This window comes from Ailuropoda melanoleuca, chromosome 12 (assembly GCF_002007445.2).
Source record: "Ailuropoda melanoleuca isolate Jingjing chromosome 12, ASM200744v2, whole genome shotgun sequence".
Classification (NCBI taxonomy): Eukaryota; Metazoa; Chordata; class Mammalia; order Carnivora; family Ursidae; genus Ailuropoda; species Ailuropoda melanoleuca.
Genome location: NC_048229.1, coordinates 23,847,104 through 23,859,373, shown reverse-complemented (window position 1 = coordinate 23,859,373; position 12,270 = coordinate 23,847,104). Strand labels below are relative to the sequence as shown.

Genomic DNA, 12,270 nt, shown 5'->3' with positions numbered 1-12,270 from the left:
GGGGGGGGTTGCACTCAGGGTTCAGGCAAGCTCATCAGGGACACATTCCCTCCCAGACATACAGGGGATAAGCCCCAGGGGTGGAGGAGCAGGCCTGGGTTCCCTGGCATCTTGGTTAAGCCTCTAGGTGAAAATGAGGCCTCTGCGCCACTGTGTTGATAAGTTGCAAAGATCCTCAAGAACGTCACAGAGAGTGAGTCTTAGAAGTCTTTTAACTTTGGGTCACACATGTCTTTAAGTTCAGCTCTGGCAGGTTGCAGACTTTTCTGTTAAGTTCTGGTGGTGGCACAGAAAAGGGCTTGGGAGTTATCTGAGTTTATCCTGGTTTTTGTTCTAGAACTCTGAGTGGTCTTTTGGTGGTTACACTGTTGCTTCTCAGTCCTAGAGGATAGCATTGGGAGGAAGATAAGGATGGAGGTGGTAGCTGTGTGGGCATGAGGAATCAGGAACAAAAGGGAGGGATTTGTAGGTCGTCTTGCGTTCAGGCAAAGGGCAGAGTGCAGGAGGGGGCAATAGTGGAGGACCTGTGGTCTGGCTGATTTGAGTCTCAGTCATATGTCTTGGACTGGGATGGTGTAGCCAGGATATAATTGGGATTGAGTAGGAAAGAGGGATAGATGGTCTCAAGCAGCTTTGTAATGGTGACAGGTTGGGGGAGGGGTGATGTATTGGTTTTTGGGCAGTATTACTCTAAGTACCAGGACACTCTTGTCAGAGAGAGGGGACCTGACACCTTTGTGAGGATTTTGGTCTGACATTTCACCTTTCCTATCCTGAGAAGGCTTTGCAAGGCCTGGATCCCTTGTAGGCCTGAGGGTTGTAAGAGGTCTGTGGACTTCTCTTACTCAAGAGACAGGAGGTCACCAAGGCGTGGGTTCTGGGGATGCTGCACTTGAACAGTATCTCAAGTCCCTGATTTGCTTTTTGTCTATGCCAGTAAGCAAACATTCTCTGTGCTTTGATGCCACAATAGCCAGAATTCCCTTTTCTGGGGGACAGAACCTGCTGTGAATGGAGGAGGAATCGAGCCCAGTGGGGGTTTTCAAGGTGGAGGAGCTCTCCTGAGTGTCCACCTGGGGAGGGTTCTAGTAGACAGAACAGCAAGTGGGAGGTATCTGCCAAAGTCTTCAGACGTTATCGTCCAGGTCAGAAGCTGGAAGGAGGGAGTGGTTCTCCGGGTCAGGCCTGGAGCAGAGTGGTTGTGAGAGGAAGGATTTGGGCTTACGGGCCTGTGCTTTACCCTGCCCACTGCTGCAGGGCCCTTGAGTTTTCCCAGCAGACAGCCCAGGGTTGTAGGACAGGCAGGAAGTGAGACCTCGAGTTCTGTTTACTACTTGAGGTGGAGATAGCGGAGGATGTGCTTCAGCCTCATGGTTTCTCTTCCCCAGGGCCAGCCAAGTCAAGGGATGGTGAGCGTACGGTGTACTGCAGCGTGCACAAGCACGAGCCTCTCGTGCTGTTCTGTGAGAGCTGTGACACCCTGACCTGCCGGGACTGCCAGCTCAACGCCCATAAGGACCACCAGTGAGTATGAGATGTTGGTAGGTGGTGCCTGTTCGTTCGCACGTTCAGCACCCAGGCCCTTCTCTGTCTGTCCTCAGATACCAGTTCCTGGAAGATGCAGTGAGGAACCAGCGCAAGCTCCTGGCCTCACTGGTGAAGCGCCTCGGGGACAAGCATGCGACGCTGCAGAAGAACACCAAGGAGGTTCGCAGCTCGTAAGTGTGGAAGCCAGGGCCATAGTTGAGGGCGGTCCTGGAGGAGCACCTTCCTGACCTGGTTCGCCCTGCTCCCCAGGATCCGCCAAGTGTCTGATGTACAGAAGCGTGTGCAGGTGGATGTTAAGATGGCCATCTTGCAGATCATGAAGGAACTGAACAAGCGGGGCCGTGTGTTGGTCAACGATGCTCAGGTACACCCTCTCTGAGGTGGGGAGGAGGTTCTGGTTCCTGTCCGCTGGCTGCTGACCCCATCTATGCTGGGAGGGTCTTGGGGACTGGCATCCTCTGGTGGCTGTTGATGCCATCCTTGGTGTCTTCTTTGCTTTATTGCTTTCTCCTCACTACCTGCAGAAGGTGACTGAAGGGCAGCAGGAGCGCCTGGAGCGACAACACTGGACCATGACCAAGATCCAGAAACACCAGGAACACATCCTGCGCTTTGCCTCATGGGCTCTGGAGAGTGACAACAACACGGCCCTGCTGCTCTCCAAGAAGCTGGTGAGTGCTGGTGTGCACCCAGGTGGTGGGTTCCGGGCAGGGGCCACTCAGCACCCTGCAGCCTTGTTTGCTCTCTGTGTGCTAATGCGCTGCTCTATCCTCAGATTTACTTCCAGCTGCATCGGGCCCTCAAGATGATTGTGGACCCTGTGGAGCCACATGGCGAGATGAAGTTCCAGTGGGACCTCAATGCCTGGACCAAGAGTGCAGAGGCTTTTGGTGTGTCCTTTTTCTTTTCTTTTTCTTTTTTTTTTTTTTTTAAGATTTGTTTGTTTATTTGACAGAGATAGAGACAGCCAGCGAGAGAGGGAACACAAGCAGGGGGAGTGGGAGAGGAAGAAGCAGGCTCATAGCGGAGGAGCCTGATGTGGGGCTCGATCCCAGAACACCGGGATCATCACGCCCTGAGCCGAAGGCAGATGCCCCACCGCTGTGCCACCCAGGCACCCCTAGTGTGTCCTTTTCTTACCCTGCTGCGTATTTCTTACCCCGCTACCATTCCAGACAGTGGGTCTTTTTTTTTTTTTTTTAATTTTATTTATTTATTTGACAGAGATAGAGACAGCCAGCGAGAGAGGGAACAGAAGCAGGGGGAGTGGGAGAGGAAGAAGCAGGCTCATAGCAGAGGAGCCATGTGGGGCTCGATCCCATAACGCCAGGATCACGCCCTGAGCCGAAGGCAGACGCTTAAGCGCTGTGCCACCCAGGCGCCCCCAGACAGTGGGTCTTTTTATGCTGATTTTATTTCATTTTTGTAGGCAAGATTGTGGCAGAGCGTCCTGGCACCAACTCAACAGGCCCTACATCCATGGCCCCTCCTCGGGCTCCAGGGCCCTTGAGCAAGCAGAGCTCTGGCAGCAGCCAGGTGAGCGGGGGAGGCGGGCAACCCTGGTGGGGGAGGGGGCACGGGGTCCTATGGGACACCTGCCCACTGAGGTCCACCTGCTTTGCCCACAGCCCATGGAGGTGCAGGAAGGCTATGGCTTTGGCTCAGGTGAGTGCCTCATAGGTGGGAAAGCTTCAGTACTCTCGGTCTGTCCCTAATCTGCTGTCTCTTTCTACTTTCTGAGCAGACGATCCTTACTCGAGTGCAGAGCCCCATGTGTCAGGTGTGAAGCGGTGAGTTTGGCTGTCCTTTGGTGGAACCAGGTGGGCTTAGGGATGGGTGTGCTAACACTGCACTGCACCCACACCCACAGGTCCCGCTCAGGTGAGGGCGAGGTGAGTGGCCTCATGCGCAAGGTGCCACGGGTGAGCCTCGAGCGCTTGGACCTGGATCTCACGGCTGATAGTCAGCCACCAGTTTTCAAGGTCTTCCCAGGCAGCACCACTGAGGATTATAACCTCATTGTCATTGAGCGTGGTGCTGCAGCTGCTGCCGCGGGACAGCCTGGGACTGCTCCACCCGGGGCCCCAGGTGCCCCACCACTGCCTGGCATGGCCATAGTCAAGGTGAGCTTGCCTCAAGTGATTCTGACTGGGAGATGAACACCCAGGTCTGCACCCTCCTGAGCCCCTCTTATTACCTCCTTGCAGGAGGAAGAGACAGAGGCTGCCATTGGAGCCCCGCCTTCTGCCGCTGAGGGGCCTGAGACCAAGCCTGTGCTGATGGCCCTGGCAGAGGGCCCTGGTGCTGAGGGCCCCCGCCTGGCCTCACCCAGTGGCAGCACCAGTTCAGGTCTAGAGGTGGTGGCTCCAGAGGGCACTTCAGCCCCAGCAGGTGGCCCAGGCGCCCTGGATGACAGTGCCACCATCTGCCGCGTCTGCCAGAAGCCGGGAGATCTGGTCATGTGCAACCAGTGCGAATTCTGCTTCCACCTGGACTGCCACCTGCCTGCCCTGCAGGATGTGCCAGGGTGCGAGGCTTGTGTGGGGTCTGTGCAGGGTGGAGGGCTGGGCCAGGTTCTTTGCAGCTCCTCATTCTCCTTCCATCCAGGGAGGAGTGGAGTTGCTCTCTCTGCCATGTGCTACCCGATCTGAAAGAGGAAGATGGTAGCCTGAGCCTGGATGGTGGTGATAGCACCGGTGTGGTGGCCAAGCTCTCGCCAGCCAACCAGCAGGTGAGGGTTAGGGCCTTCTCCCTTAGGAGTTGCTCAGCAGCCCTACCCCTGACTCTTTGGCTCTGATGTGCTTTGTCCTATCCATAGAAGTGTGAGCGTGTCTTGCTGGCCCTGTTTTGTCATGAGCCCTGCCGGCCCCTGCACCAGCTGGCTACTGACTCCACTTTCTCCCTGGTGAGTCTTGGGACTTAAAGGGAGGATATGGGGAGGGACTGCCTGGCCTCACTTGCAGCTTGTGGCTTTTGTCTATAGGATCAGCCTGGCGGCACCCTGGACCTAACCCTGATCCGTGCCCGTCTCCAGGAGAAGTTGTCACCCCCCTATAGTTCCCCCCAGGAGTTTGCCCAGGATGTGGGCCGCATGTTTAAGCAGTTCAACAAGCTGACAGAGGTGAGCTTGGGGAGAACGGGGTTGGGGGCAGGGCAGGGGCAGGGGGAGGTGGGAGGAGGGAGAGCTAGGATCCATCCACTGCAATCTGCCTGGCTTAGGACAAGGCAGACGTGCAGTCCATCATCGGCCTGCAGCGCTTCTTTGAGACTCGCATGAACGAGGCCTTTGGTGACACCAAGTTCTCAGCTGTGTTGGTGGAGCCCCCGCCGCTGAGCCTGCCTAGTGCTGGCCTGAGTGCCCAGGAGCTATCCAGTGGTCCTGGTGATGGCCCCTGAGTCTGTGGCCTCTCAGGCCAACCTGGCCTGACTCTGTTCTCTGTCCTGTCCAATCCTCCCCCCTTCCCCAACCTCCCCCCTGTGGTGGCCTGGCTCCTACTTCTTGGTGGCCCCATCCCCCAGCCCCTCACGATATGGTTTTTACTTATGTGGATTTAATAAAAACTTCACCAGTTCCTCAGGCCTTTGTTGGTGGGGGCAGTGGTCCTGGAGCCTGGTCTCTGCAATTCCCTCACCATGCCCTGGTGGATGGAGTAAGTGTGGGGTACTCATCATCTGCCGTTTTGGTGTTCAGGGAGTAGGGAAGAGCATCCCTCCTGGGCCCTTCCAATGTGGGGAGTGCCTCAGGTGGGTGAAGGTCCCATGGTACGCATGCTGGAGGCTTTTGGGTGCTCCTATAGGTGGTAATGCCCAGGCTGCTCTGAGCAGGCATGATGTAGCCCCAGATATATGCTGCATGGTGGCCATCCTTCCTGAGTGCTTCCTGGACTTGGGTGTAACCATTTCTCATAATCAGACGGCACCACAGTGAGCTGGGTGGGCAGAGGATCGCTGGCAGATGAGCCCAGACTTCAGGGTATCTGGGAAGCCCACTGTCTTGCTGGTGATAGGCACTAGAGGGCAAGGCACTGAGCCGAGGCACTGGAGGCTTTGGGAAGGGTGCTGAAGCAGAGTGTACAGATGACCTTCAGCTCCCAAGCCCTGAACATCCTGGAGAGACTTGGATCTGTTAACTCTTGCCACAAACTGTGAAGCAGTCCAGCCTTCTTACCCTACACCCCAGTGAATCTGGCACTTGGCCTTCTGCCATGCATGTCAGTTGCCCTCTTACCAAACCCTGTATGTGACCTCTATGCCAAGGGACCCCAGCCTGGCCCACATCAGGCCAGTCACACAGGCCTAAGAACTAGCGTCCAATCTTTTATTACAGAAGTACAGTGAAACTGCTGGGTCTCCACTGCCCGCCTCCCACCTGAGGTGGTATAGGGTGATCAGTCCCTCCGCAGATTCTTGAGCCGCTCCTCCAGGTCTGCGTCGGCATCTACTAGGGCCGAGGCTGCAGCTTCTGCTTTCTTCCCACCGGCAGCCACACTGAGTGAGCCTCCGGTAGAGGGGAGGTCTACAGAGAGTGGGAGTTAGGAGAGCTCCTGTTGAAAGGAATAACGCTGGGAGCAGGGGGATCAGGGGTTGTGTCTGGACTGTTGGGTGGGACAGGGCCCAAAGTTTGGTGCACTCACTCGACAGCTCGTCTGTCAGGCTCAATCCCAGCTCATCCAGGACCTGGGACACAACGGCATCACTTGGGAAGAGAGAAAAACTTCATGAGGGACAGGCACGTGCGAGGACCAGGCATCCATCCCCATCCTCCCCACACCTGGTGTCCCCTAACCTTTCTTCTTCATCTTCCTCATCACCCATGGCATCATCAATGGCATCATTCATCATCTCCTCCTTCATGTCCATGATCTCAGCCTGTCGCTCAAATTCCATCATGATCTTCTGGATCTGAGGCAACTTCAGCTGGAAGTGGGGCGTGGGGAGGGTTAGTTGGGGGTTAGCTGGGGGGGAGGGTGGGGGATTGGGAGAGGCGCACCTGTCTGTTCATGGTGCCCATGGCTTTGGTGACCCCCTTCATAGCTTGCGCCATTGAGTTGTTAGACTTCAGTGTCTGGATCTTCAGGGACACCGCCTGGATGTTGGCCCGCATCAACACAAATTTGCGCACATAACGCCGAGTGCGCACCAGGTCTTTTGCCATTATACGCACAGCATCCTGAGGAGTGGACAAAGGTGACGGAGTGGGCCAAGGGAGGATGCTCGCTCCCACTGCACCATTCCAGCTGATACTTACATGTGGTCACTGCCCCCTCCCCCCTCCCAATCTCACCCTTACGCCTTTTGGATCACCATTGCACAGTCTCCTTTGTACGTTTACCTGTCTGACATACAAACTCTATAGGGACCCTTTCCCCTCCATATCTAGAGTGACACTCCCTTAACTCATACCTATTCCTGAATTTCTATCCTGGCTGAAGAGTTTGTCTCTCCATGTCACGCAGGCTCATATCTCAAGCACTTTATCAGAAATACAAATCTATACACAGCTCAGCTTTTGACTTCCCCAAATGTCTTCCTTGCCTTGCCTATCCTGGGAAACAGAACCTCTTCAACCCAGCTGCTCAGGTTTAAACTGTCACCTGTCACAGGCTCTGCTCCCTACTGGTTCAGGCTGTCTCCATTTATTTTACTGACCTCCAGGTCACACTGAGTTCCAGGCCACACCTCTCTTGCATTAAACCCTTTGACTCAGCTCCCACTGTAGCCCAGGATTTCAACTGGTCCTGTCTACCGTCTACTCTGAGCTCACCTATCACTCCCTCAGGGAACAGTTGCTACCTCATCTGTTTGACATGTTGGCTGCTTGGATCTTCATAGGCTCATTCTCCATTACTCAAGGCTTGTGGCTCTGGTATCACCTGGGAGGCCGCCTTTCTGGATACCCAAAATAGGGAAGCTCTGCTCGCCCTTGATTTCTCTCAAAGTACCTGTTGGTGTCCTGTCACACTCCACCGTTCCCACAGTGCCTGACCAAACCACAGCACCTAACCCTGTGTCCCAGCCTGTGCCCAACTGAGCTCACCATCTGCCCTTGCTTGGCCATCTTCTTGATGTCTGCGATGATTTTCTTCTCCTGGGTCTCTAGCTTCTGTCGCTCACGGTCCAACTCTCGCATGGCACGGTTCAGGGCTCGCTGGTTCTGCCTCAGCAGCTCCTCTGGTGTCTTCCGGCGCCCAAACAACAAATCCATGGTAGCAGGAGCCCACCAGTGGGCCTGTGACAAGCGTGAAGCCTAGGTGCAAAGTGGTGTGGGGCCCAGAAAAAGGGCAAGAAGCAGAGCCAGGGTCACAATGTGCATGGGGGGGGGTAGTTGTGGGGGGCTTGCAAAATGCAAAGGGGTAAGCAGGCAGAGGAAGCGTTAATGGAAGGCCAAAAAGTTCCCTGAACATTGAAGTAGCCCCATGGGTGGAAGTGGGGCCAGCAAGATCTGGAAGTCATCCACAACATACCCACCCCAGCCCTTCATCATAGTGCCCTAAAGGAGATTCAAGGCTTCATAAGCCTCTCTTTCCAGACAATAGTGAGGCCCTGGAGTCTGATGGGGCTGAGAACGGAAGTGGATGTGTGAGGGTGCACTGAGGCATTTGGGACCCTGAGCGCCAAGGATAGGGCAATTGTGGGGGCCCGACAGGGGATGGCAAGGTAGGTGGAGGGTCTGAGTGCCAAGAACAAAGTGGATATAGGGATTCTGAAGCTGACAACGTATGAATTAGCATTCGGACGGGGGAAGGGTGGCCCTGAATGGGGAGGGAACCTGGGTGCGAATAATATGGTTGTGGGGCGTTGGGGGCACCCAGTACACTAAAGACATGATGGATGCCGGGGAGCTCTGAAGATGTGGAAGAATCTGGGGTCCTTGGGGACCCCTGTACAACCAGAACGGGATGATGGGTGTTGGGGCGCCTTGTTCATCCAGGACAGAGCCTGGGGGGCATCGAGAGGCCCGCAAACCGAGAGCAAGGTGGCTCGATGACGAGGCTAGGGTTCCGTGGATGGCCGAGGCAGTCAACACCCCGGCGAAGAGGCCCTCGTATGCCGTCGCCCACGCACCCACCCGGGACCCGCGGCCCGGCAGGGGCCACTCACCGGAGCTGGGACGGGAATCCGCTTCCGCTTCCGGGTTACGCTCCTCTCACTCGGTTCTCAGGCGCGCCCACCAACGATAGCCCCTCGGTACTTTCTGCCGTCGCCGCCGTTTCCGGAAGAACTAGTCTGACGTCACACGCTCCACCGGCACCCGGAGCGACGAGAGGGGACAGGAGTGCGCGTGCGCAAGTAGGCCGGCATCTAGGCGCATGCGCACCAGCTTCCGTCTCTCTCTGGCCGGCCTGAAGGTATTTATTCCTTAGGTTCCAGCGGAGACTGGCCTGGGATCCCAGTGCCCGCTGGGTCGGTGCATCTTCGGGCGCCTTCCGTCCGGCCACCCCAGGGGTCCCGCATCCCACCACCGCACCCACTAGAGGGCCTAGCTCATCCGACAGACCCCGACGTTTCCCTAATGTTTGTGGATTTCAGGCACCTGGTGGCACCAGGGAGGGTTCTTGGTGGGCCCAATCATGGCAGGAAGGGGCAGAGCTGGAGATGGCACGGTCTTTACACCGGCTTACCAAGCAGGAAGCAAGTGGTTACTGCTCCTGCCCCTCGCTGGTCGACTGGGATTCATCCCACCCAGCCTGAGGCTTGGGGTGTTGTCCCCCTATTACCCCCACCCCCCAGGGCTGTTTCACGCACTGGGTAGCCTGCTGCGGGGTGCCCCAGTGCCACCTGTAACCACACATCTCCCACCAGTCTTGGTGCAAGAGCTCTGGTGGACATTACCTGCCCCTCCCACCCCCACAGAAGGAAGAGGCAGAGGCCATGCAGTAACATTCCCCTTTAATAGCCTGGTGGGACCTCCAGTGGTGGAGAGGTGGGGTGCCCGAGCCCCAGCCACCCAGTCCCCTTGGCCACCCACCCCAGAGCCCAGAGTGGGGGGTTGGACAGCACCCAGCTGGGGGCTAGACAAGCCAATTCATTTCCCATCGCTGAGCGGGTCGGGGGAGGCAGTGCCGACCTTAATCACATGGTGGTTAAAAAAAAAAATAACTAGGAGCGGGTGGCAGGGAGGGGAGGCAAGGCCAGGGCATGGGATTCCCCCACCGGCCACCCCATACCCCCCACCTGTGGCCCCCAATAAATATTTGCAGGGGACGCCGGGGCTGGTGGCCCTGGCAGGGGTGGGTGTGCGCCAAGCCTATTTCAGGCAGCGCTCAAAGTAGGTGGAGCCGATATAGCCACCCCGCATGGAGCGCTGCACATTCTGCTCAAACAGCCGCCGGTTGTTCTGCAGGACCTCGGCGGCCTCCTTGTTCAGTGGGTCTTCGGGGTTGGGCTCCTGTGGCCGGTATAGGTGGGGGTCAACAGGCTCTAAGAGCAGAGAGGGCCAACCTTCCCCAGCCTCACCCACCCACCCGTACTCACCAAGAAGAGATACTGCAGGCCATAAATTATGGAGTTTATCGTAAGAACTGGCTTCCAGTCCTCTCTGTGGACAGAGAATCAGGGTCAGGGGCTGGTGAATGGATGGCCAACACAGAGCCTGCTGGGACTGAACAGGTCAGGCCCAGGGCACAGGACAGTGCAGATGTGAGAGGCTAGGGGGAGGGCACAGAGCAGGAAAGGCCAGCGAGAAAGCTAAGGTCAAGACTTGAGGAAGAAAATGTGGAGATGAAGAGATAGAAAACCACAGACCACAAGAAGGAGGGAAGGGACAGAGACCTGTGCAGTCTAAAGTCAGGGCCCTCACCTGAGGATGTTGAGGCAGACGTTGCCCTCGAGGTCAATATTGGGGTGATAGACCATCGTCTCACACTTCACCTTGGGGGGGTCATGTGGGTAACCCTGGCCCACCTGGCTCCAAGAAGAGAGAGAAGATAGAAAGGTGCCCTAGCAGTGCCTGGCTGGGGCGGGCCTCAGCTGCTGCCTCTATCTCTCTATCCCTGCCCACCGGGGACTCACCTTAAAACTGAACACAAACTTCCCACTCTTATAGAAGCCCTGCGAGGGGAAAGAGAAAAAGTCTTAGGACACCACCCTGCAGGGCCTGGAAGGTAAACCAGGTCTCCCAACTCAAGGTGTCCCTTGCCCCCAAACCGCCCCCCCCGGGAGTCCGCCCATGCCTGGGAGTCCAACTGAGTGTGCCCTTACCTCATCAGGACAGATAACCAGCTTGAAGTTGAGGAGATCGTCTGGATCTGAGAAGCTGATGTCACACGTCTTGGGCAGGTTCAGCTCGTTTATGTCTGGGTTTGCAAAGCAGAGAAAGTGAGCAAAGAGAAGGAGAGGGAGAGAGGAGGGCACTCAGAGCAGGTGCAGGTGCCAGCAGAGCACCCATGGCCTCCTCCAGGACCCTCAGGGCTCTGTCCTGGGCTGTGCCCCACAGCCCCAACCCTCTCCCTGCTCTTTCTGCTTCCTAGTCTCCAGGCAGGCTCTTCTAGATCCACAGCATGCTTCAAACATGCATTTTCAACTGTGGCTGTGCTCTTATCTCCTGGCCTAGGATAAGTTCCAGCTCTTCTTTTTTTTTTTTTTTTTTTTTTTAAAGATTTTATTTATTTATTCGACAGAGACAGAGACAGCCAGCGAGAGAGGGAACACAAGCAGGGGGAGTGGGAGAGGAAGAAGCAGACTCATAGCGGAAGAGCCTGATGTGGGGCTCGATCCCATAACGCCGGGATCACGCCCTGAGCCAAAGGCAGACGCTTAACCGCTGTGCCACCCAGGCGCCCCAAGTTCCAGCTCTTCTGAATCCACAGACTCAAGTCTCAGCACCCAACAGCTGTGTATCCCCAACCCAGCTCCCACAAGCCCCCACCCCTGTATGGTCCCCAAGAGCCTCCAACTACTGCAAACACCAGGATCCCCAGCCATGACCTCCATTTTCTACTGGACGCTGCTGGTCCCCACCTGTGCACCCAAACTCAAGGACCCGTCCCTCCTCTCCTCTGCTTGTCATCCTAAGTTTAGGGACCCATCCGACCCTCGGACATGTGAGTTCCCATTCCTGTATCCCTCTAAGCAGCCTCTAAGATTCCCAGCACTTCCAGCATGATAGTCTAAATTCAACCCTACTCCCATCTCCAATCCCTGGCACACAATGTTCCTTCCTCCACGTGTCACCCCAAACCCCCCCAGCCCCACAAATCGCAGTGCCCCAAACTTACTTCACTCCATCTCACTTTTACATTCCCAATGACTGCAACATACTTCACTAAATCCTCTCCGACTCCCAACCCCAATCCTTGGCCCCCCATCCAATCTCCTCTGCCTACCACCCATGTTCCTGTCTGACCCCCATACTCTCTGGAGTCTCCAGCTTCCTACTCGCCCCCCATGGCCTGACTCTCTGATTCTCGGTCCCTAACGCAAAACGCCTGATTTTCCGAATACCCTAAACGCCCCACATTCGGCCCCCCATCTTTGACCCCCCCCCGTGACTGCATTACTCACTCCTGATCCCCCATCACACCAACACCCAGGCCCTAACTTCCGACCCCCACCTTTGCGGCCACATCTCTGACATCTCTGACCCCCCTGACTGCATTATCCCACTCCTGACTCCTACATCACCCCACCCCCAGGCGCTAAAAAAAAAAAAAAAAAAAAAAAAAAAAAAAAAAAAAAAAAAAAAAAAAAAAAAAAAAAAAAAAAAAAAAATATATAAAAATA

The 12,270-nt window shown here is 56.0% G+C and overlaps 3 protein-coding genes across 3 annotated transcripts in view; 1 reads left to right on the top strand and 2 right to left on the bottom strand.

Annotated features, from left to right (window-relative positions):
- Window positions 1-5,125, top strand: part of TRIM28 (tripartite motif containing 28) — a gene marked incomplete at its 5' end in the record, with an annotated part of 21,060 nt that extends 15,935 nt beyond the window's left edge. The window contains 14 exons of the mRNA XM_034638035.1: window positions 1,386-1,524; window positions 1,602-1,718; window positions 1,798-1,912; window positions 2,073-2,219; window positions 2,324-2,438; window positions 2,978-3,084; window positions 3,177-3,213; window positions 3,293-3,338; window positions 3,419-3,671; window positions 3,756-4,075; window positions 4,156-4,279; window positions 4,367-4,453; window positions 4,532-4,669; window positions 4,768-5,125. Coding sequence (XP_034493926.1) covers window positions 1,386-1,524; window positions 1,602-1,718; window positions 1,798-1,912; window positions 2,073-2,219; window positions 2,324-2,438; window positions 2,978-3,084; window positions 3,177-3,213; window positions 3,293-3,338; window positions 3,419-3,671; window positions 3,756-4,075; window positions 4,156-4,279; window positions 4,367-4,453; window positions 4,532-4,669; window positions 4,768-4,944 — 1,922 coding nt within the window. The remainder of the gene's footprint in view (window positions 1-1,385; window positions 1,525-1,601; window positions 1,719-1,797; window positions 1,913-2,072; window positions 2,220-2,323; window positions 2,439-2,977; window positions 3,085-3,176; window positions 3,214-3,292; window positions 3,339-3,418; window positions 3,672-3,755; window positions 4,076-4,155; window positions 4,280-4,366; window positions 4,454-4,531; window positions 4,670-4,767) is intronic.
- A 727-nt stretch (window positions 5,126-5,852) lies between these two features.
- On the bottom strand, window positions 5,853-8,806 carry CHMP2A (charged multivesicular body protein 2A). Its single transcript, XM_002927062.4, has 6 exons — window positions 8,650-8,806; window positions 7,586-7,795; window positions 6,539-6,718; window positions 6,335-6,465; window positions 6,183-6,244; window positions 5,853-6,064 (listed from the first exon to the last, which is right to left on the bottom strand). The coding sequence occupies exons 2-6, from the start codon at window positions 7,751-7,753 to the stop codon at window positions 5,937-5,939; spliced, it is 669 nt and encodes a 222-aa protein (XP_002927108.1). The 5' UTR covers window positions 7,754-7,795; window positions 8,650-8,806; the 3' UTR covers window positions 5,853-5,936.
- Window positions 8,807-9,419: 613 nt separating this feature from the next.
- Window positions 9,420-11,880, bottom strand: UBE2M (ubiquitin conjugating enzyme E2 M). The gene is made up of 6 exons (XM_011234637.3): window positions 11,874-11,880; window positions 10,750-10,901; window positions 10,561-10,599; window positions 10,349-10,452; window positions 10,024-10,087; window positions 9,420-9,937 (listed from the first exon to the last, which is right to left on the bottom strand). Exons 1-6 carry the CDS (start codon window positions 11,878-11,880, stop codon window positions 9,797-9,799), a joined length of 507 nt encoding a protein of 168 aa, XP_011232939.1. The 3' UTR covers window positions 9,420-9,796.
- Window positions 11,881-12,270: the final 390 nt, after the last annotated feature.

Coding starts and splice junctions, on each gene's coding strand:
- UBE2M (XM_011234637.3), bottom strand. Junction 10,600..10,749: donor TGGTTATCTGTCCTGATGAG/GTAAGGGCACAC, acceptor TTCCCCTCGCAG/GGCTTCTATAAGAGTGGGAA. Junction 10,088..10,348: donor GTCTGCCTCAACATCCTCAG/GTGAGGGCCCTG, acceptor CTCTGTCCACAG/AGAGGACTGGAAGCCAGTTC.
- CHMP2A (XM_002927062.4), bottom strand. CDS start 7,753: ATGGATTTGTTGTTTGGGCGCCGGAAGACACCAGAGGAGCTGCTGAGG. Junction 6,719..7,585: donor TGGCCAAGCAAGGGCAGATG/GTGAGCTCAGTT, acceptor TCCACTCCTCAG/GATGCTGTGCGTATAATGGC. Junction 6,065..6,182: donor CCTGACAGACGAGCTGTCGA/GTGAGTGCACCA, acceptor CACTCTCTGTAG/ACCTCCCCTCTACCGGAGGC.